This window comes from Paralichthys olivaceus, chromosome 16 (genome assembly GCF_024713975.1).
Source record: "Paralichthys olivaceus isolate ysfri-2021 chromosome 16, ASM2471397v2, whole genome shotgun sequence".
NCBI lineage: Eukaryota > Metazoa > Chordata > Actinopteri > Pleuronectiformes > Paralichthyidae > Paralichthys > Paralichthys olivaceus.
The window spans coordinates 8,557,257-8,582,275 of NC_091108.1; the positions used below are offsets into that span (position 1 = coordinate 8,557,257).

At 41.4% G+C, this 25,019-nt stretch overlaps 2 protein-coding genes across 11 annotated transcripts in view; both read left to right on the plus strand.

Annotated features, from left to right (window-relative positions):
- Positions 1 to 21,896, plus strand: klhl14 (kelch-like family member 14). Of its 3 annotated transcripts, none has more exons than XM_069511351.1 (9): positions 1 to 3,642; positions 8,668 to 9,568; positions 11,467 to 11,588; positions 16,028 to 16,117; positions 16,824 to 16,902; positions 17,492 to 17,682; positions 18,206 to 18,364; positions 18,982 to 19,139; positions 20,244 to 21,896. In XM_069511351.1, the coding sequence occupies exons 2-9, from the start codon at positions 8,691 to 8,693 to the stop codon at positions 20,382 to 20,384; spliced, it is 1,818 nt and encodes a 605-aa protein (XP_069367452.1). In that variant the 5' UTR covers positions 1 to 3,642; positions 8,668 to 8,690; the 3' UTR covers positions 20,385 to 21,896. The 3 variants fall into 3 exon arrangements, with proteins under 3 accessions (XP_069367452.1, XP_069367450.1, XP_069367451.1); XM_069511349.1 differs by lacking the exon at positions 1 to 3,642 and adding an exon at positions 5,623 to 7,862; XM_069511350.1 differs by lacking the exon at positions 1 to 3,642 and adding an exon at positions 7,891 to 8,583.
- Positions 21,897 to 24,369: 2,473 nt separating this feature from the next.
- The window catches only part of cacna1eb (calcium channel, voltage-dependent, R type, alpha 1E subunit b), a 47,678-nt gene continuing 47,028 nt past the window's right edge, over positions 24,370 to 25,019 (plus strand). For 6 of the 8 annotated variants that reach the window (XM_069511601.1, XM_020108948.2, XM_020108953.2 and 3 more), the window contains exon 1: positions 24,390 to 24,784. The gene's annotated coding sequence lies outside the window, so the exon portion shown is untranslated. Of the gene's footprint in view, positions 24,785 to 25,019 lie in introns of all 8 variants that reach the window. The other 2 variants (XM_020108961.2, XM_069511602.1) reach the window with 2 other exon arrangements.

The following is a 25,019-nucleotide window of genomic DNA, read 5'->3' on the forward strand; positions in this document are numbered from 1 at the left end:
CCTGGGGAAACACTGTTTTCAATTTGGAATCTTAACTGAATCACATTTAGTACTTGTAGAAAATTGATTTTTGTTCCATCATGTTTCTGCAATGTCATAGTAATGGTAGACGACCCTGGTGTCTGCTCCATATAGACTCACTCTATATAAAAAGTTCAGAAGAAATGTTTCTGTAAAAACAACACTTGTCTTAATATTATCAAATTCAGATATTTATATTCTAGTCAAAAAGAATATATGATAATACATGTAATCAATAATGATCATATACATCTTGAAACAGTGCTATTGATATTCTTTATAATGCGGTGGTGTAAAGGTCGGTGCTTTTACACTGCTCTTTTTATTGCCCTTCTGTCTGTGTCTGGTTGATAGAGATGCTGTTGTTTGGTTGATGCCTCTCCCACTAGTGGAGACAGAAGGGGGCAGCATGGACAGCACAACCTTGGAGAGACATTATTGACTGCAACATGGTCCATTTATTTTACTTATCATCCTACTATGACTGTAGCGTTTCATCTCAAATTAAGGATCATTATTATCTAGTCAATTGGAATATAAACTTGAATTAAATGAATATATATTATTTTTTCTATAGCTTTCAACTTACATATCCAACATAATAGTACCTATACCATATTATAGCACATGTAATTGTATATAAAATTCTACAGTGACACGCGCTCTGACGTAATACCTCATATCGACTACTCGCAAAACTATGATGCTTCATCTCCAACAGCACCTTGAGGAGAAAAATGTTCAGTCCATCTCATATTCCTTACTGACTTTAAGGCGATATCTCAAAAAGAAGTGTCTCTTCAACACATTTATCTACTCTCCTTGCATCTAATCAATCCCCTAAATAAATGAAACAGAGCCACAACTAGATGTCATCACATTTATCTGCAGGCGTGCCTCAAAGTGGACACACCTTAATGCTGCTTTAAAAGAGGCTGACAGCTGAGATGTATTTTCTTTCATTTAATATATACGCTTGTTTCAGGGTGATGAGAATGGAATTTACAGCACGGGCCTCACTATGTTGTTGTATTCTGCGATACATCAACGCCGCTTCAGATTTTTTTTTGTAGTTTAGTATAAAAGCATATTTTGCAAAAAGACATGTTGGGAGGATCTGATTTACAGGCAGCATGATTCTCAGCCCTGGCACCGTCACGCAGACGATGGGCCCGTTTCGTGTGGATTCACCTTAGTGATCACTTCTGATCGTCGAGGCGAAGCCAAGTGAATCAGAGCAGCGTTTGACTCCTCGGGCAAACCAGAATTCTGTTTCAAGCTCTTTTTTAAAAGCCAGGGAAATGGAGGTGTCCACTCAGAGCCGTCCCGTCTTTGTTCATGAGCAAGTGCAGAGTTGAGCCATGGAGCTGACGGAGTCAAGGAAAGAATGTGAGCGGAGAGAGAGGTGCTACTGTGTCTAAAATATCAATGAGGGAGATGCTGCCAGGTTTTGGAACACACTGGAGGGAATAGCTCTTGTGTTGACATAGAGAGGACCAGGCAGTTCTACACTGCTACATATGGGAACCGTTAATACCTTTTATCACATGGAGAATATGTTTTTCTTTTGACTAAACCATTTCAAATCTTATCGACTGTTTGCTCCCCAACATCATTTATACACCACAGCAAGTTATCAGGGAGCGTGTTCGTTTAAAGTTGAGGTAACGACAGCATCTGTCATTCAGTCATACTGTACGGCTTAACAATACACTGGAACTGTGTTTGCCCAGGTGAGTCTCTAATGTGGAACTGCACGGAAAACATGCCAAACAAACCCATCAGTATAACAATACATGTTCCTTGTGTTTTCACGCCCGTTTGATTTCAAAGATATTTATCTTAACAGGATAATAATTTGTGAAAGTCTCTGACATTTGTGGCTAGCTAGCATGATAATAAATCCATGGCTTGGAACATTTTTTAGTTAATTAGAGTCAATCAATCCAAACTTTTCTCACTTACCGGTGTGAAACCAGAGTATAATGAGCAGAAATCAGCATGGTGATTGGAAAACACAAATTACAGCTGTTAAAGAGAAACTCATCCACTTTTCTTCTGTTGATGCCAATGCCTGCTGCGAGGATTTAAAATTAGCATGGCATCCCTTTAATGGATGTAGAGGGAATGTGCGCCTCTATAATTAAAAAAAAAAAACCTGTTAATATCCTCAAAGGCTAAAATAAGAGGGGTTGGTATTATTACATGACAACTCTTTAAAAGGACATATCGGTCATTTGACTGTTAAAACCAAAAATGTGCCTGTTTTTATTTAATTTCTGTTTCAATATGTTAGTTTCAATTCAAAAATATCAACCTAAATCATGTAGCACTGCTCACATACACTATATGCTATTTATATGATATACTAGTAATGCAGTTTCCCTGTTTATATGTATTATGAGGAAATGAAGTAACACTACATAATGGTGTGTGACCACAGCGGTGGGGTCGTCAGCACTGCTGCCTCACTGAGATCATGTGGCATATTAATGAACTTCCCAGATACATATATGGGACGGTCTTCCCAGTTAAAGCCTGTGTGTCTCTCCCTGTGGTCAGGACTACATTCATATTATTCTTGACGTATCCAATGCACCTTACAGTCATGGTGTAATGATGTGAGTAATAACCTGAGAATGCTAACGGCGCCCTACAATAGGACCTTTATCTGATCTAGGCTCCCAGACTGGATGTGACCCGGCTGCTGGCGGTCGCGACGTATGTGACCTCACTACTGGATGTAATTTCCTCTCAAGAGTCCTCGGAAAAGGCAGAGCTTATGTTGTTGAGCTCGTGTCGTCGAGGCTGGTAACAGCAGCTTGCCATTGTATTAATTATTGTCAGGGAATCCAAGGGGTGTAGATAATACAGAATGCACTGGTTGGTCCCATTTGTTTCACTTGTCAGTGGAGTGAATAATTGGGAGTGCTGACCATATTAGACACAGAGAATTTCTAAAAGATACGACTCAAACAGTAGCAACACAAAAGTGTGGCTGGGAAATTAAAAAGCTTAATGTCTGAGAATTTCAAATCAGTATGGAATAATTTGCTGGCTTACCACTGCCAAAGGAATTTACTCAAGTTTAACTGTAAAAACCTTCATTCAGATTCGCAGTGAAACATATAGTTTAGAATTAATTACTGATATTAATTGACTAATTACTAAATAGTGTGTAGAAATGATACATAATGCTTCAACAATAAAACTTAAAACCAAACTATATATTGCTTTTCAGGGATGTGTCTGATGTTTTGAACCCCAACTTTTTCTTACAGATCTGAGCGCATTGATACATTTTAAGTAGAAGGGGTTTGCTAATACAATGGGGCTCATCTTGCAATTCTCCCAAGAAATAACTATCAGTCCTGCTACAGCAGCTCCAGCGTCCCTAGGTGACCGCGCCACTGAGCCCGTGCTCGCTCCATCGCACCCCACTCCACGCCTGCTGCCACCCTGAAGGTAGATGCATCACGCTGGGGAGACTGCGCAACAGCAGCCCCCTCTCCCTCCAGCCCCCCAAAACCTCTTCCACGGCGCGGTGGCCTCCTGCGGCCCCTCACACATCTCCTGGTCTCCACTGCAGCCCCGGTCCCAACAGATCTGACTCTCCCTCAGGTGAGTCTCCATACCACCTTCATGTCTCCTCCCACCTGAACAGCACAACTGGTATCCTTTTGTCATTTGAGAATGCCACACACACACACAAATGCTGTACACACACACACACAAATGCTGTACACACACACATGCTCCTGTGCTCACTCTGGAGGGGACACCGCCTGTTCCTTTCTGCTCACCTCCCGGCTGCCGGCTGACTCTCTGAGCCGTGTCTGTGGTGGCTACGCCATGTGTGGGGATCTAGGGGTTTAAAACAGCAGGCCTCCCATACTCCCTGAATGGCAAATATAAGTGCCTCCAATTTGTTACACAGTGGACGTTTTATGAATCATCTCTGGCTAAGTTTGATCTGAGATGACAAGCACGCGCTAATCACTCCCAGGATCAAGATATATGTCCAAAAAAAATGTTTAATCAAGTTAACAGGTGACTGCACCTTTCAAATTTCCAAATTCATCACGATCAAGCAGAAGATGCTATTAGAAATGTTACAGATATTGCACTTTATATAAATTAAACCTGTGCTGCAAGTTAACTCATTTGCACCTCTCATGTTGAATCTCTCGGGATATGATAAACCTAAATAAGCAGTTACAGGAACACTTTACTGGGACTCTGACACAGGAATTCACCAATCAAAATACTGTGTAGTGACTGTTTCACATCACATTACACTATCTTGTAACTGTAAAATTCAAGGAGACAGAATAAAAGTGACCCTGCTTGTGTTGAGACAAACTGGGATGTGTGTATGGGAGGGGGGGGGGGGGGCGTCTATATATTTAATTGTAACTGCTGAAAGCTTTGTAATTTATTATTTATAATCTGTGGTTTGCATTCATTTTCTATTTCCTCTTCGTCTAATTTAAGAGGCTCCTTACAGCATTTTCTGTTTTCTCTCTTTTAACACATGTATTTTATCATAAAAAGGCTTCAAACGACAACATTTTCACTAAAACACAAATTACAACTTTCACTTTATAGGTCGCTTTACCACACCGCACTTAGTTAACAAAATATTTTACAAACAAGATGATATCGCCCCTCTCCATGATATTAATATGATATGTTCTCTGATCTGTAAACAGCTGGTTATCTTGCTTTTCCACGATAAGAAAAAGTGCTGAGGATTTACGCTTGGTGAGCACATTTGGGCTGAATCTTTCACACGTCACAAATTGCAGATGGGAAGCAGTGATCTTGAACAGCCGATCACATTTCCGTGACCATCTGACACCTTCCATTTAGGAAAATAATACTTTCTATCTTAGCATACCCCCTCTGCAGCAGCCAGCAAAAAGGAATTATGCCTGGTAGACTTTGGTATTCACAACTTTGGAGCTTCTCTTTTTGTTTTGTGTCACTGCTCTGATTAGATTGAATGTTCACTATTTAATCGGTTATTCAAGGCCAAAAAAACATCTACGGTTTCTGTTGTTAAGCTTTATTTTTAGGTGTTATTATGCACAGTGTTATAAAGGATGAGAAGATGTGCCATGCTGCAAGCGTTACAAAGAAAGTTGTGTTTTAGCTGAGGTTAAAAAAAGGAGCTTATTATAGCACTGCACTGTACGGAGGAAGTGACTGGACCTGATAATGTGAGTGAACTGCACTTTTTAAAATCTCATGTCGCTGTTGTTTGCTCTTCATGATCTTCCCTCCTAATGTTCCCGTAATATTAAGGACTAAAAATAAAAGATGTAAAGACTTTTTTTTTTTTTTTCACCCATAGAGGTAGATATGGTATCTGAGTAATATGACAGATAAATATGAGTCGGGTTAACTGGTACAGAGAGTTGTAAATCACTGTAGTGTGATTCTTTGTCTCAAAGGGTTTAATTAGTCTAGAAATTCTTCTCTTATCTGATGACCCCCCCCCCCCCTCCCCACTCCTCGCCTCCTCCTTCTCCTCCTCCTCCTCCTGCACACTGCAACAACTTACAACCATAAACGCCCTGCAATCTGAAGACCAGTGGCCTCGGGAGACTGAGTTGCTACAAAGAGCTGAAAGAGTTGGAAATGGTCATTTTATTGCGTTAGAATAGCTCGCTCGAGACTTGGGTAATGTAGTGCTAACGCGGGGCCGGTAACGATAACAGTATGCGACTGCGAGTGACGCTATAATGTAGTGGCCTGTAGTGACACGTGGTTTGAATATGAGGCCACCTGATAATAATAACTATAATATTGAACAACAATGTGAACTTGCTTTCCCGCTGGTTTCAAACCACTAATTCATTATGAATTTTTCCTTCAGTGATTATTTGAAGATGCAGTGCACAGATGTAATCAGTCGTCTCACACACATCGTGTAGGATGAATTTGTGCAGGATATGCGCAGCCTTGTCAAACACCCCAACACTCAAAACAATGTTCTGGTCCCATCTATTATAAACGCTGCCTATATGTGGCCGGTTATTGCTTCAAGCATAGCATGGTGTTGCTCTATTTCATAGTACATGAACAAAACCATTTATCCTTATCTGTCATTTCATAACTTGTGAGGTATCTGTCACTTCTGGTCCCACGGGAGTTCTGCGTGCAAGTTTTTTCTTTAAGCTCTTTATTTAATTGACAGTTTATAAGTCATTTATGTATATACAAGTACCTTTGATTGGACTTGTATGCAAGTATGTTATCTTTGGGTGTTTGGAGCAGGCTGCACCGAGTGTCGACCTCCTAATGATCAGGATAACATTACCTGATTATTTATGTACAGGGTCATATGGAAGATGCACTCTATGGAGGTCTTTGTATGCAAGTTTGAAATGTTCAGGTCCTTCGAAAGTACCTGTGGACATCTAAGAGGAGTTTATACATACACTGTGGTGGAGGTAAATAAAGTATTAGGCTTATAATAGAGGACTGAAACTACAGAGTGGCTCACAGTTGATAGTTTACTGCCTGTTTGTGATGTAATGAGGTGAAATGTACGTTCACACAACGAAGAGGAATCTCCTTTTGCTTTTTTTTTGCCATTTCTTGTAAAGTTAGCCGGTGATTTGTTGGAGAAAATGTGCAGGTACGTGGAATCTAAATATGCAGCCACGGACTTTCACATGCAACACACCACTGTGCACTGATGGGTACTGTATTAGGTTTCTAAGTCTTTTGTGTTTCCTGGCCTGCAGCTGGGCCTGCAGGGAGTGAAACAATTAACTGACCAGACAAGATAAAGAAAACAGTGAATAATGTGTTAAACTTTATTTTTCTGTGTAACTTCAAGATACTCAACTTGTGTGTTGTTGTGTATTCGGCCTGTGTGCTTTTCTCACATGTGGATGAAAGGGGAGGTGTTTTATACATATACTGCTTTAATTCAACATATAGTAAGGGCATGATGGTGTGCACGGTATTTATAATAACATGTAAAACTTGAGTTTGTGTCAGAGCACCTTCTTTTGAAGGACTAGCAGGAGCAGAATGAGATGAGGAGTTATTTTGGCGATGGAGATTAAGGCAGGGGCTTTTTGTCATTTGTGCGAGACAAGCCATTCATCCATCCAGTTCACAGCCAAAAAAAGGCTGGTCCCAGAAATTAGCAGTTTCAGCTCAGCAGCAAAGTCGTCGGGCTGTGAAGGCAGAGAGAAATTGACTAATTAGCAATGCGCACTAAAACTTGACGGTTCTCTCTATAACAGCGAGGGAAAGACTCGGTTTTTCTCCCCCTTTCTCCTTTTCTTTCTTCCATAGATGTTTGAAATCGCAGTCATTTACGCTCGACAGTTTTTACAATAGCCTTGAGCCATAATTTTGCGAGTCTCTCCAGCATCCATACCCCTGCATGGTCTCTCTCCACCGGCCATGCACGACCGTTTCTCTCCCCAACCGTGGATTTCCTATTACTCTCGTTACGACTCACTGAGCCCCAGGCCCAAGGATAATGATGTGTTGTTTCTTGGTAGCATAATTTGTCACACGTATATTTCTTCTTCTTCTTCTCTTGCAGAAAGCACAGCTCCCTCTCACACACTCACACACTTCTTGTTAATTCAGAAGAACAAATGATCAACGTCAACAAATAAGCTGAAATTGTGACTTTATGAGTTGGATTCAATGGTTATTCTGAGACGCCACCGACCGTAGACTTTGAAGGAAAGGAGGACATTTCTTTTTTTTTTACAAAAACAAAAGGAGAACAAAGGAGAAATCAAGTGAGATTATTTGGGAACCTGAAGCTTTACTTTCTTTTTTTGGTGGTGAAGAGCTGAAGTCAGGTAAGTTTGGAAAGCTGCTCACATCGTTTAGTTGTGACAGGCGCTTTTAGTGCCATGGCTTGTGTCAAGTTTGCGCACATTACGCACATAGAAAATCGCTTTTTCTGTGCAGCACGACAAACACTAGAGATTGCACGTCGCGTTTAACTTTAGCCAGAAGCTGCATTTCAGGGAATATTCGTTCATACTCACGTCCGCGTAACTCGGGCAGACTAAAGGCGAAACGCACCCGCGCTGCTGGATGGCTCACGGCGGCTTTCGGGAGGGCAAACTAATTGCTTTTGTATGAATCTGTGCGATGTCTAATGTCCTCGTTGTGGGGGTGTGCAGCAGGGTAGCAGAATGGATGAGTGTTAGCTGGATGCTGCGTGTTATCCGTCCACTGTGGCGGCTGCCTCTCTCTGTTCTCTCCCCCCACGATCCGGTAACTTCAGCCGCGTAACCGAGCTGCAGCATCTCCCGTCTCCCGGTCGTGTTTTGACAGCGCCCCATCACAACCTCAGCCTCCATTTAGATCCCCTCGGTGTCGGGTTTAAGAATGAGTAGGAGCGGCGCGCCGTGGGAACTACTGCGTTTTTGTTTGCTGCTTTACGACCGGAGCGCAAAGTTGAAGGCGACTGGAGCCGCGTCGGACGCAGGATCGCCGCCGGCTGCCGTGGCGAGGACCCGCGACCCGCTCCACAACTTATTCAATCAGAGGGAATCGTCTCTTATTGTGATAGTTGAGTGTCTGTGAGGCTGCTGCGTGTGTTGTGCAAATAAATGACCTGAGGTAAATGGCTTGCATGGTTTATTTGTTGCCTAGGTGGCGTTCACAGTCAGGAAGTCATGTCCAGATCGGGTGATAGAACATCCACCTTTGACCCAACACACAGTGACACCCTGCTGCACGGGCTCAACCTCCTATGGAGGAAGCAGCTTTTCTGTGATGTGACTCTCACTGCCCAGGGACAACAGTTCCACTGCCACAAAGCTGTGCTGGCGTCCTGCTCCCAGTATTTCAGATCCCTCTTCTCCTCCCATAATGTGATCAACAACGAGGGGAGCAAAGGGGACCAGGGCAGCAGTGGGACCCCCTCATCCTCTCCTGATGACAAGCTGGTGACCCCCAGCGCCAGGCCCATCAACAACCTGGTGCTCCAGGGCTGCTCCTCCATTGGACTGCGATTAGTGCTGGAGTACCTCTACACTGCCAACGTGACTCTTTCCCTGGACACAGTGGAAGAGGTGCTGTCAGTCAGCAAGATCCTCAACATCCCCCAGATCACTAAGCTCAGTGTGCAGTTCCTCAATGACCAGATCTCCGTGCAGAACTACAAGCAGATCTGCAAGATCGCTGCACTGCATGGACTGGACGAGACCAAGAAGCTGGCCAACAAGTACTTGGTGGAGGATGTGCTCTTGCTGAACTTTGAGGAGATGTGCGCCATGCTGGATGCTCTGCCACCCCCAGTGGAGTCTGAGCTGGCCCTCTTCCAGATGTCAGTCCTCTGGCTGGAGCATGACCGGGAGACTCGCATGCACTATGCCCCAGACCTCATGAAGAGGCTGCGCTTCGCCCTCATACCTGCCCCAGAGCTGGTGGAGAGGGTGCAGTCTGTTGACTTCATGAGGACTGACCCGGTGTGCCAGAAACTGCTCCTGGATGCCATGAACTACCACCTGATGCCCTTCAGGCAGCACTGCAGGCAGACCATGGCCAGCAGGTGAGCATGACACGCACACACACACACACACACACATACACACACGCTGCTTGAGAAGTGGATGTAAGGTGATTAAATGCCTCCCACTTGTTAAATTTGAACAAATTACATTTCCCACTCAGTGGAGGTTTGGTCCTGCTGCCTGTGTGGGTCAGAGGTGTGAGGTTTGAGGCCCAGGTAATGAGAACTGTGAGGGGTTTTCCTGTTAAAGACTGCCAGCTGTCAGGGGGGGTTGATCTACTCTGTGCTGCACTGTACCCATAATTACAAGGTTACCTTATGTTTTAGTGAAGGAAAGACAACCCTTTTATTTCCTAACACATCTGTGTAATTGCTCTCCAATCAGTGTAGACAAGATGCAGCAAACTAGACAAAGGTAATGTAATATGATTTGTGGCAACTCTCATGAATCCAATTTGAAATGATATAATTAGATTGTTACCAGAATGACATGGTAATTACATAACGATTCTGATGCAAGTACAATGATACCCTGTCACTGATATGACAGAAATAATGCAGTCAAATGGAATTCAGTGTATTCAGTGTGTTATATTTTTGGAAAATGCAGCATTCGTTTTCATTTAAAGTTAATCTTGTGACGCTCCTCATTCAGGGGAGATGCACGTGTCTCACTCTCACAGAAATAGGCCAAGTGGCATAGTTTGCTGCCATGTTTGTCCTGATCAGCACTTTTAGGGGCTGGTATGTTGTCAGTTAGTTGACTGATTGATGGCACTGGTGTCAGAGTTTTTTTACAGAGCTGATTGGAGTTAGAGGCTGAAAACGTTTTAGGGCATGGATATTCGAACATTTAAACCACTGTGCGTACATATGAGGAAAAATAAAGCTGTGGCATCAGAGAACAGAAACTCGACAAGAAAAAATGTGCACGATAAATCTATCATTTCTGTGTCTGGTCCTGCATTATCCCAATAACATATCTATTCCCACATATGGACCCAAATGAGCAAGGAATCAGGAATCCTCATAATTAGTTTCACATGCCACTGTTTCTCTCCTCTCAATTAATCACTATTATCTATGTCCAGGGGCTCATTTGCATATGAATAACCCCCCAAACACTTCCGAGTGGGCCAGTAGCAGGGAGAACGTACCGAGACAATGGTGATCTACCCATGCATAAAAAAGTAAAATATGAAAAAGGGGGAAAAGGTGTCTGAATATAAAGGCCAGCTACTCTTAATCTATTCACTGTATATTGTGATTAATTGGTAGATTTGTGTTGAAATCTATTAGGAGCCAGATAATGGTCATTAATGCGGAGTAAAGTGTGCAGCTTTGAGGTTATATATCATACACAACCAGCAGGAAATATCTCACGACTGGCTCAGCCATGTCACATGAATCACCACAGCCAATGAAATGGAGACATTGTATAGGCAGGTTTATGCACTCAATTGTGCTTTTTGGCCTCCAGCATGGCACCCTGCAGGATCATCCTCGCTTCACAGCTAATTGAAAAGATATCTTTAGAGTACAATAACCGTTCAATAACACATCAAACGGATAAGTGTGCCGTGGAGCAATTTTTTTGTTAATTATAATAAACGTGGCCACACATTTCCTTGTCTCAACTTCTGTAGTCGAACAGGAGACATTCAGGTACAGATATTAATTTAACCATGCATTTAGTTTTATTTCACCCACTGATTAATTCATCTACACACTGAGCGACTGCAAAGTGAAAGATCAAAATACGCAGGGTGAGAGCGGATTATACTGTCGCTGCAATTATGTAAATAAAGAAATAAAAAGGTGTCCAGGTGCTGGTTGTGTTTATTTTACCCTTTAGAGGTTTCATTTCAAGGCCTCATACCTGTTTTGTTCTTTGTTTCCTTCCACTTGTCAACACACCCACACTTTTGACTTTACAGAATCCGTTCCAATAAGCGAATGCTGTTACTGGTGGGTGGTTTGCCTCCTGGACCTGATCGTCTCCCCAGCAATTTGGTCCAGTATTATGACGACGAGAAAAAGACATGGAAGATCCTCACAAGTGAGTAGCAAAAAGCTCTGCTGCCTCTTTTTCGTTTTACCTGGGGCATCTTGTGTTAGTGAATTTTATGATGAGAAATAGTTGTTCCTATGGATGACTTTAACACAGGTTAATTTCCAGGGAAAATGAGGGGAAGGAGTTCCCTAAATCCTTCAGGTAATAATGTATCACTATCACTTTTAATATAAGTTTTGAATCAGAGCGTGACTTTACAGCACTGTGGAGCTTCATGCCCGGTTTCCCTTGTTTTTGCTGAAATATGCTGGCAGGATGCATGATGAGATTTACTTGAATCTAATGATCTATTGTGGCAGAGAAGGAAGCATAATGAATGGCATCTTTCTGCCATAGCATTTAAATGTAGCTTGATCATTCGCATATTGATCAATGCATAACGTTGAATTACTCCCATCCATACTAATACACAGCACGGAATTAACCTGTTGACCTGGTGTCACTATTGATATGGGGGGTTTATATCAGGTAAAGCAAAATGCCAACAGATAAGGTCAGGGAGACAGCCGCTGTAACGTTTATACAAACAGTCAATAGATGGATGATTTTAATTGACTAAACAAAAATAATAACAGTAATAAAAGGAAATAAAGACGTATCCAGTGACCTGTCGGGATTTCTACCATGATACAGTTTATGATATTGATTTCGTGATTTCGTAATGAAAGCAAATTGTCACAATTTCACGAATATAGTGTTCTATTGAAAGAAATGTAGCGTCTCCAGAGAACATATCTGAAGTGGCTTCAGAGACACGTCCCCCACACTTCTGTACCATGCTCTTTCTCCTCTCTGTCTTCCCTGACCTTTTGATGCTCACCACTACACTATATCGGTGCCATATTGCAAAAGGTCAAAGAAGAGCTAATGGGAAACCATATTTGTCCTTTGTATCATCATCGCTGGACATATCGAGTTTTTGTCCTTTTGTTTTGGTCGCAGCCATATCTCAGCAGCGTCTCCCCATCCGTACACATTAGCCATAGGTCTGTTTCCTGTCAGCTCGGCACGGTGCAGTTTATATTCTCATTGTATGGCATGAGTTCTTAATTCAGGTGCGACAATTCTGTTGCTGGCTCTTAATTCCATGCAACAGCTTGGTTTCTTCTTGTGCTTGAATCAAAGCGTTGGCAGTCGTCTGTGTTTTTTTTTTCTTTAGCTCCTGTTTGTCTAAATCTTTCAGGGAGGCATGCATACACAACAGCCTGAAGCTCACTGGTGTTTATATTGTCATTTTCTCATTAAACTCACACTCCTGGGTATAAACTGCACCGAGCAAAAGGTCAATAGGGATTTCCATCACTCAAAACTAAAAAGTTAACACTCAAATGGTCCGTGGCCAAGTGGAAGGACAAAACTGCAAAATCATCCCTTAACACATCAGTGACCATCTGATGTAGCCTCCACACAATGGATGTGGAATAGAAGATTATTAACATTCAATCATAACTTTTCAATGAGGCGAAACCTGAGAGGGACAGCCTTTGATTAAGACATTCATCAACACAATTTGGGGAGAATCTGATCCCTCTCGTTGTGTCAGATGTGTCTGCTGCTCGCTGATTCCAGTGTAAAGTTTGCCATCTAGTGTACCCACAGCAGCGTGGACGAACACAAGACAAAGGCAGGCACCGGCTCAGCCACGGTGCCAGACTGCTCTCTTCGTTTCCTTTTAAAATAACCTGATATTAAAATGTCACACTCGGAAATGGACCCCATCCACGCAGCGTGGCCCCAGAACAAAGGAATTCAGCTCAGTGGGATGCAATTGTGATGGTGTTGAAGGCACGTCAGAGCTCGAGCAGCAGTGGTGCATTAGCTGTGGAGTCATTCATGCGACCCCGAATGTGCCTCTATGCAGAGGTTTCTGACTCCCTCTAGTGAGCCCTGGAGCTCACTGTAGACTGGAGTGATGGCGTCCATCTCGTGGAGGATGTGCTCATCCTGCCCTCCCATGGCTGCTCACCTCTGGGGTGAGAGGAGGATTTAGGGAAGAGGGGACAAATATGCAGCAGGATTTCAGTCTCTTTGTGATAGGTGATAATGAATAGGGGGGAGAGATGGAAAAATTCAAGTGTTTTATTGTTTGCACTGCACAAGGCTGGTACAGTGGACTAGAGTTATTATCGCCTCTATTTCTCCTTCTGCATCTGTGGCACCTGTAGAAGCCAAATCCTTCAGCAGTCAGTGCTGCGACATACTGTAAAGCAATAATCTTCTTTTCACATGGGTACGGGATGATTTTTAGTATGAGTACAAGTCACTAGACATCAAATAAAAAGCTGCTCATCCATGTCCTATATACTGCTGACAGAATGATAATGTAAATAGCATGTAAGGGAATTTGGCAGTCATATGGCACTTGTCTTTGAGGTGCACTGGAGGCAGGCAAACTAATCCCCTCATTCGAGATAAATCTGTGTTTAGTGTATGTAGTATTAGTTCTCATCCGAGACTCCCCTCCTGTAGAGGTGGACCGCCACATGTCAGCCAGCCCGAGTGAGATCGCAGGGAGAGACCACTAGGAAAGAAATGAGATTCAAGGCTGTCTAATTTTGCTGCAACTGTGATCCATCAGGCGGTGGGGAGGTGACAGTGGAAATGACTGATGGAGACAGACAGGTGGGCTTTAACATTTCACTGATTTGTGCTCAAAAAGCACCGGGCCTGAGATTTATTGAGTGAACACGATCATGTTCATTATGACTGTCACCTAAGACCATTTCTCTACATCTCAATGGGGTCACTTCAGCAAAAAAAAAAAAAAAAAAAAGATGGAGGAGGGGGGGCACACAAAAACATACGCAAGTGTGTGAGGCGTCCTACTGCGTCTGTGGGCTCATAACAATGAAAACAGGCGCCAGGTAGATGAATGGACAGATAGATAGACAGACACATAAATGGACAGACAGACAGATAGATAGATAGATAGATAGATAGATAGATAGATAGATAGATAGATAGATAGATAGATAGATAGATAGATAGATAGATAGATAGATAGATAGATAGATAGGTAGGTAGATAGGTAGGTAGATAGATAGAGTGACGGGTGGATATGGAAGACAGACAGACAGATAGACAGATAGATGGACAGACAGACAGATAGACAGATAGATGGACAGATAGATAGATAGAGTGACAGGTGGGTAGACAGACAGACAGACAGATAGATAGATAGATAGATAGATAGATAGATAGATAGATAGATAGATAGATAGATAGATAGATAGATAGATAGATAGATAGATAGATAGATAGATAGGTAGATAGGTAGGTAGATAGATAGAGTGACGGGTGGATATGGAAGACAGACAGACAGATAGACAGATAGATGGACAGACAGACAGATAGACAGATAGATGGACAGATAGATAGATAGAGTGACAGGTGGGTAGACAGACAGACAGACAGATAGATAGATAGATAGATAGATAGATAGATAGATAGATAGATAGATAGATAGATAGATAGAAAAAATGATAGATAGATACATATTGTGATAACAAACAGTTGACTCTTCGCTCTGCCTCATACTGATTTGTTCCAGTTTCAGAGTCAACAGGTTTGATTCCCCACAAGAAATCACTCTGTACAGATGGATGAATGGTTAGATCCAGGGAAAACATAACTTTCTCCATCAGTTGCCAGTTTATTAGGTACACCTATCTAAAATCGATGCTGTCTAATCCAACGGTCTTGCAGTAAATCCTGCTTCATACATTACTCTACTCATTTCATCACTACTGTTTTAGAGGTGTGCTCATTCAACTGTATGATTATTTTACATGATAGTTTGTGGTGTTGCAGATGAAATAATAGAAACCTCTGTCAGTATAAGACAATACGATTCATCACCAACTTGAATTGCAGCCTGTAAATTGGAATCGGCTGCTTTCCCAAAAAACTGTTTCAGTAAAAACTAAACATTATAACCGTCATTAAGATTGGATTTATTGCAGTACTGTTGTATAAGACTCCATTACTTTTAGCATTGTTTACCTAATAAAGTGACAACTGCTTGTATTTGCGTTTGTGAGACACATTTGAAATGGTCAAAAGAGGCTAAAGTACTGGAATTTAAAGGGTTTGAATTTAAAGGCTACTTTATAAAAATGAAACCAGGTGTTATTTAGCTGTAAGTTTAGTAGATTTATTTTAGGACTAGGGGTTAGGGCTGTACTCTGCATGTGGGGACATCAATATTCAAACGTGTTAATGGGATTTATAATAGTTTGTATTTATAATGTGTTCTCTTACTGTAGATTTATGACAAATGATATAAAAATCCTGATGCAAACGATCAGAGTGAGACCAACTAATGTTGTTGGAGGGCAGGTTTAGTTTGCTGTCTGCTTCCCACTGATCTGTGTCACCCTCATGCTGTCATGTCTGACACCTTTGATTTTTTGTGTCTCGTCTAGTAATGCCTTACAACAGCGCCCATCACTGCGTGGTGGAGGTAGAGAACTTCCTGCTGCTGCTGGGTGGAGAGGACCAGTGGAACCCCAACGGTACTGAAACACCAAACGATCAATGTCTCGCTTTCACACATCAAATTTGTAAAGAGCGCCCTGAGCCAGCGTATCTAATCCATCAGAGTTGGTGTGGCACTTTCAGCGAGTTTCAAACTCTTAACTTATAGAGGCAGATCAGCTCTGCATGGACAAACAACAACCGAATCCAATTTTACAAAAATAACAGCTGGAATTAAGACTGAAATATTTGTGGGTTGGAAGTTTTAATTGTACTTTTGTGAAACGGTGGTAACATAACATGTTAATGAAAACTAGATCACCGTTGTCCTTTTTGTTCTTGTTCGACCAATTGTCATTATCATACAACAGAACAGTAGCAGTGTTCTACACATGGTGAAATCAGCATTGTTAACACACTACCGACCCACATCATCAAAGATAACATCAGACTTTTTGAACGACACCAGATCACTGATGTTTGATGAATGACTTCAGTCACAATCCTTCAGTCACCACTTGTTTAACTCTGACTGTGGGGAAAAATTTCACACAAACACTAACACAGAAAGTCAGCACGAGTGGGAGGTGATTTTCAAATAATATATGTTTATTTTTAAATGAAGACGTGCAGAGTAACAGTTGTGCGTTTTATTGGTGTGTAACAAAGACTTAGCTCATTAGATGTGAGCACTTTTTCTTCCTATCAAATTTCATTGATCTTGGTTTGTATCTTATTTCGCAGGAAAGCACAGCACTAACTTTGTCAGCCGCTATGATCCCAGATTCAACAGCTGGATACAGTTGCCCCCCATGCAGGAGAGGTGAGCCTTTTGAATGCATCCTTTTCATTCATACATTTATTTATATAACTTTATATTTAAGATTTCATTAGGAATTCACCATCTTGTCCTTTATTATTAAATAGCTTTTTATCGCTAATGGATCCCAATGTACTCCCAATTGATGTTTTCCAAAAGGCAATATACAGTAAAGGTAAATATATCTGGTGATGCAGAACTTTCAGGGGACTACACAAACATTATTGTTTGTGAATCACCAGGATAGTTTTTCAGTATTGTTTTGCCTGTTGGATTTATTGTATAGTGACAGTGGAGAGAAACATGAAACGCTGTCCATCAGGCCGGGATCGATTCAGGGACCTGCTGCTTGAGGCCATGTCGGCCCACGTTGTATATAAATTCATTTATGGTATTTAAAATCATGTTTAAACAGGTGATCGATCATCAATCAATGTACTGTAACTACTGTATTCCTAATTCACCATTAACAAATCCAAAGAGAGATAATCCTTTTCTCCTTCCTCAGAAACTACAAACTACAAAATCCTACAATGAATCTTGTCACTGCCGTTTTAATGATGTTGTCTGGTTGACACCCCCCCCTCCTCAGGAGAGCCAGTTTCTTCGCCTGCCGCCTGGAGAAGCATCTGTACGTGATCGGTGGTAGGAATGAGACGGGCTACCTGTCCAGCGTGGAGTCCTATAACCTGGAGACTAATGAGTGGAACTACGTGTCATCCCTGCCGCAGCCTCTGGCCGCCCATGCAGGAGCGGTACATAACGGCAAGATCTACATATCAGGTCAGAGGCTGTCACTCACTCACAGTTATCCTGTCGTCTTTTGAAAAGAGGCACCTGGTTTCTGAAAAAGACAAATACATCTGCTGAATTCATTATGTACTGTGGAGGCTGTTCTATTAGGTCATTGTGCTTTTTTTTTAATGTAATAAAAAAACCTTGTGTAACCTTTGTAAGCTACACTGGCATCTACTAAGTGTTGAGAAATAGCCAACAAGCTTCTCTGGAATCAGCTGTAGATGTAAAATATTAAAAGTTAAATAGTTTACAAGTTTAAGATAATTTGTGATATATTTCAACATGGAAACCCTGATAATTGGTTCAGTAATACATCAATACATTTTTGGATATATATATATATATTTTGGGATATATAAATATATCCTAGAACAATGTACAAAGCCATGTCAGTCAGTCCGAAGTAGTACTTACTATATTAGACAGACATAAGCAGCCAGGAGTGTGTAGTTGCAGTATTTATTTAGACTCAGTATTGAAGTCGTAATGCCATGTTTGCTTGTTGCAGGAGGAGTACACAATGGGGAGTATGTGTCCTGGCTATATTGTTATGACCCCATAATGGATGTGTGGGCCAGGAAACAGGATATGAACACAAAGCGAGCTATTCATGCCCTTGCGGGAATGAACGACCGCCTGTACGCTATTGGTGGAAACCATTTGAAAGGTAAGTGCTCAAGTGTTTCAGGAAATGAACAGAAAACAGGTCAGGGTTCATTTTTCTTTCTCAACACTGTGTAAAACAGATATGTGATTATTATCAGATTTATTATAAAACACTCTGAGTCTACTTCTAATGAAATATTGATAGAATTGCCCTCAGATTCTGGCAGTTTTCAGGCACATGGGAAAAGCTTGAAGCTTGCAGATTTAATCAAACAGACTTCAGAGACCCGGGAGACGAGAGAAAGAAAAATGTTTTTTGGCTGATCCATGTGTTCGTGCTTTCTAATGTATTTAGCTGCATAAATTGTCTGTCATGTTACCTCTACGATTTAAATGCTCCTGATTTCTGTTCTGTGCACAGAAATCCTTGAACATGACATTACCTTTTCAGCTCACTTAAGAACCAGTGAGAAGAATGCAGAGAAAACCATAGACGAAGAAATAATAATTTTTTTCTGTTCTCATGAAATCTTATCTCTCAGACTCACAAGAAGACAAATAGAAAGAAGTCTTTTCAAGGCCTTAACAGTCAAACATCCAGCTGATCACTGCTACTGAGACATGCATGTGATACACAAACTGAATTACTTGAACACAGTTCTCTTCGTCCTCTCTCAGGTTTCTCTCATCTGGACGTGATGTTGGTCGAGTGTTATGACCCGAAAGCCGACCAGTGGAACATCCTGCAGACTCCCATCCTGGAGGGTCGCAGTGGCCCGGGCTGTGCTGTTCTGGACGACAGCATCTTCCTAGTGGGCGGATACAGCTGGAGCATGGTACGGTATCTTTTCAGATCAGATGATTTTACATTAAAAGGAATAGGATATTAATGTTTTATGTCTTTGCTACTGTCATCAAATCCTGTGGAAAAAGAAAACAGACACTGAGTGTGTTTACATGCCCGTCTTTTTTATTGGTGTTTACATGGAACATGAAATACCTTGTTATTCATATCCTTGTATTATTATAGAATCAATAATGTTTCTTAACCTCTCAGCCACAGATTTCTGTACCAACAAAGACTGTTGATAAAACCTGGGAAAGGTGTTTACATACAAAAATGAAAAATGGGAATCATACATTTCCATTATGTGAATATTAAGAGTTGGTTCATCAAGATAAACAGCTGGTGATGCTCACTCTCCAGACTGGAGCCGTAAAACTATTGCAGAAATGTGAAGGCTCAGTGATTAGAGGAGCAACAGTAAAACCTCCAGCATGATTTAAACACATTTCCCCTGATCTGATCTAAATGTCTGCTGAAAGTTTAGGTCACATTCTTCATGTATATTATGTTTCCATTTTTTTGCAATTGTCTAATTTTCAGCATTACTGCTATATTTATTTCATATTTTAGAATTGGGTCTTTGGATGGGAACCAACCTAACATTTGAGTCCATCTCTCAATATGAAATATCAGAAATATATATATTTTTATTTTTGAAAAAGACTACAGCTGGGTACAGTTTTCTTAGAGTGAGACAAGAATAAATAGTGTATTTGTAGGAAACTATTTTTAACTGTGCATAAATACACATTTGCCATGAGTGTACTGTACGGCAGCAGGATGTTGTACATGAGAGGAGCGTGTCTCTCCGTGCTACAGTTTGCCTCACCCGGGTGTTTTTAATCATTTTTGGAACAGTGCAGCTCTGTGGCACAGAGCAATAAGCTTCATCCGGCTACAGAGGCATCACTCATTATCAGGATCAGTTAACTGGGTTCCGTCCTTTAATGGAATCTGTTGACAAAATGTATAAAAGAATCAGCACACTATTCCTTTAATAATGAAAGTGTATAAAACATTTCTCCGTCCCCCCGTTAGAAACCCAAACAGCTACTGAGACTAATGAAGAGAATGACTTTATTTTTTTCCTCAGGGAGCCTATAAGTCTTCCACCATCTGCTACAGCCCAGAGAAAGGAACATGGACAGAGTTGGAGGGAGAGGTGGCAGAGCCTTTAGCGGGCCCAGCCTGTTCCAACGTCATTCTGCCCGCCTGCCTCCCTTTTAACAAATGACAACTAATCCAACCGACGGGCGGCGAGGGCAAGAAGCAGCAGAGAGACTGGGGGGACGACCATCAATAAGCAAAACAGTTGTCAACAATTTTGTGACAAACCCTGCGGTCAGACGACGAGCGTGTGTATAAATTATTTTTTTACAGGTTTGACCAGAGCACTTTCGTTATTCCCTACTGAAGGTTTGAGAAAAAAAAAAAACAAAGAAGAAAATTGTGTAACTCATGTATTTAAACTCATCTGTGTTACGAGAAAATTGTCAGTTTCATATTTGGTTTGATTTAAACTGATAGTAAGTGTTTTTTGGCTTCTCTTCTATAGCACGCATAGTGTTGAACTGAATTATAGCTTTCAGATCCATTGTATCTTGTATTCAGTAGACGCATAATTCCAGCAAAATGCAGTGTTGCTTCACGGACTGACGCCGGGAAGAAGGTGATTCGTCACTGGGTTACGTTAAACTAGAGCTGGGTGAGTTACATTCATTGTGATGATCAAACGTGTATAAATATTCCTCATAGCTCATGTTATTAGTCATTTTTCTCTGGCTGGATTGTGCACTTACCCTGTTGCATCACATGGTCGGATCATTAGACAACTGTTTTGTTGTCTTTCTCTTAAAATGAGCATTTTAGTGGTTAAATTGGGACATTTCCAGTAAACGGAACTAGCACCCCAAGCTAAGGTCCCGGGGTCCAAGCAACCAGGTGGACGTTGTAAAAAAAACACAATGATCTTTACCACGATGTGTCCGCATCACCCAGCCCTAATTTTTAACCATTAATGGTAATAATTTATGCCCAGGCTAAAGTCATGTTTCTGTAATAACTTGCTGAACAGAGAGTTTCCTTACAGGTCATCTGCTTGACAGAAAAAAAAAAATGTTTGCCAAATGTTTATGGCAGCTAATCTTCCTGCTGCGAGCAAAACAATTTAAGAATTTAACATTGATTCTTAATGTTCATATGACGCACTAATGTTAATTATACGATGATGGTACAATCAAATTGTAATTGCTAGCCAGTGTATTTATGGGTAGCATGTTTGGGTAAACAGATGGTGAGGATGTTTGTTTGGTTTGTTTCTCCTTTACAAGTGAATGTTAACAGGTCTGTTTATGAGGCCACACAGCGTTACCTTGATGGGATATTAATCTTTAATGTACGAAAAGCAAACAAACAAACATTAAGTGGTCTTTTTAATGCACTAAAAGTGAACTTTTTGATTCAGCAAACAAAGTTTCACTAAAATGTAAATGAATTAATGTGATGTGTTTAAAGAAAAGATATCTTCAGTGCAAATTAATCTAAGTCCAGTCTAGTCTTCGTTATTAGGTTCAAAAAGTTGACTCTAAATATCGATGCAGTACCTGTCGAATTCTGTACAGATTTGCTGATTTCATTCTTGTACATAATCGCTTGCAGTGAAACATTTTTGTGCACTTGACCTTGGATTTATTCTCAAATCCTGTTATGTCCTTTGAATTTTAGAATATGAAAATAAATTGACTCTTGATGATTAAAAAACCCTTTTCCAGTATTTTTTGGACGTTTCAGGAAGAAAAGTGGCTTCATTGAAATATACTGTCAATCACGAGATGTGAGCAGTTCACTGATGGTTTCTACTGAGGTCAGTGTTTAGTTTGAAGTTAAAGGTTCCTCAACTTCAAACTTTATTGTCCTTGAGCTGACATTCTTCCAGCAGCCTGAAGAAATGTAAAAATCTGAACTAAAAATGTAAAATATTCACCACTGACCACACGTTCTCGCTCTCTCTCAATACATATACACATTCTAATTACATATTTTCAACACAGTTCACTTAACACTTAGCTTGTAGTTATGTGTGAAGTTATTTCTTTCATGCTTATCTGCAACGGTGGAGGAAGTTGTAATGCCCCCACCCCCACTAATTTGACCACTAATTATAGGTTAAACAAATGTCTTTAATAATAACCTCATTAATAAAGCTTTTTATAATATATATATATATAATTGTTTGCTGTGCTAAAGTTATTGTGTTAGTCTTACTTTGGAATTCTTAGCTTAATTTCAACCTTAAAAGTTGAGTCAGTATATTCTTCTTAGCGAGTATTAGTAGCGGCATGAAAAGAAAGTACTCATTTAAACTACTTGTACCTAATCTGAGTACATGTACTTACTTACAAACACTCCACTATAGTTACCTCGGCTGTATTACAGTAATGTCAGTTATGTGTTGCAGAGAGATTCCTTTAACTTCCCTCTTTAGCTGCTCATACATTGACTGTCGCAGATATTTTTTTATATATTTTTCCCATGAAGACTTGCCTTCATACTTTCATCCCAGAAAAATTAAACAGCACTACACCAGGCAGGCGTCTGTAAAATCGGAGCCAGTAAGCATTGAAACCAGATCTGATGTCTGCCTGAGGGCAGCTTCTCATGCCAGACCAGATTTGATTTGCCAACCATTTACTACCAACTGTCTGATGCACCGAACAGCATGCACGTCCCCCCAACACATACATACACCTGATGGTTTACTCTGATGTCGTTTTTTTTCTTCTTCTTCTTTCAATAGCAGCAGTTTCTCTGCTTGACGTCTTCACTTCATGCATCCACTTGGCCATGTGCCTAGAGGATAAGACTGCAATTATTTTCTCACATAGATGATTCTGGTAGATTACATAAATCCATATCTAATTCACACAATACGGTATGGGGACTTAGAAAATCCTCAGTGTTCTTCATGTCACAAAATCCTCAGTCGTGTCTTAAAACGGCTTCTGAGATGCTGCGGTCTATAGATATCTATATCTTCCACAACTTGACGTCACCACTGCAAATACACCAGCTGAGGGGACTGTGAAAGAAAAACGTCATCTTGATTAAGACAAAGATTCATCCCAGGACAATAGATGAGATATAGGCAAAGCAACACAGACTGGATAGGAGCGTGTGGCACGTGTGTGTGTGTGTGTGTGTGTGTGTGTGTGTGTGTGTGTGTGGATTTGAAGTCTTCATTTACCTTCCAGTGTTGGTGGCAGCAGATGGTTTCCACGCTGCTCTCATTCCCTGCGCTAACACCTCTTCCAGAGCTCAGGGAATAATGGGATTGGTTAAAAAGAGCACTGACGACCTTTTAATTAACTACACAGACCATCGTGGCCGTGTTTTAATCACAGAGGGGAAAAAATGATCCTCTGTCCTGGGCTCTGGTTCACTTTTTGTGACCTGGCAAAGGTACAAAAGAAGCTAATTACACTGAGAGTGTGAGATACACAAAAAGGTCTTTCATCAGAGTTTCAGTATAATGTGATGTTTGCTTGAGTCACTTGTTTTTCTTTCCCCCAAATAATCTAGTGTTACTGAAAGATCATCTAAATCTGATTTATATTTAACACTGTATATGTTGTTGAAATTAAAAAACAACCCTCAATAATATATTTTAGCCACAATTGTTCCAAAAGATAAAAAGGTTTTTTTTCTTCTTAAATTTAAAATAAAACCAAGCAATCAGTCATCGGCCTTCGGATTTCTCTCGTCTCCAGTGACAGCTTGAGTTACAGCACCACAGGAAACAATGCAACATGTAGGCGAATGTTTCTGTGTGAACTCGCTCCGCGGGATCACTGGGCCTTAAACACATCTTAGGGGTCATGAGGTGAACAGTTTGGGCAACATCTGCCTTAAAGGTTACAGGGCAGAAAAGATGAACTGTTACTGTGGTGAGGAGAGCAGCTACTTAGGGCCCCACAGTCACCAGGGGCCCCTGTAGTCATACATCATTAGCTGAATTAGAGTTGCCAGTGTTTTGCTACAGATACTCTTATATATGAAGGGTTAGAAGTGAAAGCTGCCCTGTCCTCTGTGAGTGATGTGGGTAATGTAAGGATGGAGGTAAACAAACACTGCTCTCTGTCCTTCAATCTCTCTGCACACACCTCCTCCACCTGCTGTGTGGCAGGTACGTGGCTGTAGTCCACCATCTAGTGGTACAAACTGCACCCGAGTCCATGCATCTGGTGGCCGCAGCGTCTCAAACGTGCAGCCGGACCTGTTGCATCCACTTAAAACCCATCCGATCCCCATTGAGGAAGAATCGCACAATGCTAATGAACTCTCATGTGCGAAGTGGCTCCCGTTATGACGGCAGCACGCCCGCAAGAGGAGAGGATGACTGGGATTGTCTCCATCGCGCCTCGCTCCTGTCCCCATGCCTGTTTACGTTCCTCTGAGCCACACTCCCCTGGCTCCCCGCCACCCAGCAGTATTTATAGCCATACAGCGGCGATCATCACTCGAGGAATCCACGCGAAATCCTCCTCACTCCGCCGAACTTGGACCGAGTGAGAGGGGCTGGATTTAACACCTGATCTCTGCCTCTGTGGACGATGAAGGAGCGAGCCTCACCTCGAGGTAAATCCGTCAATTTCATTCATTAATCTTTTCAATCAGTTAATTGATATTCTTGCTTCCTGTCGCTGCACCCCCCCTCTCCTCCAGTTTAGCATCTGAATCATCTTCTCTCTACTTCTTAAGCTGACTGCTGCTCCTCTTCCTCTTTGTTTCTTTTCACTTGTGCATCAACGTCTGAACTCTTTAAGGAGAATTCAGAGACATCGTCCCAATTAGCAGTACCTGTAAATGCTAA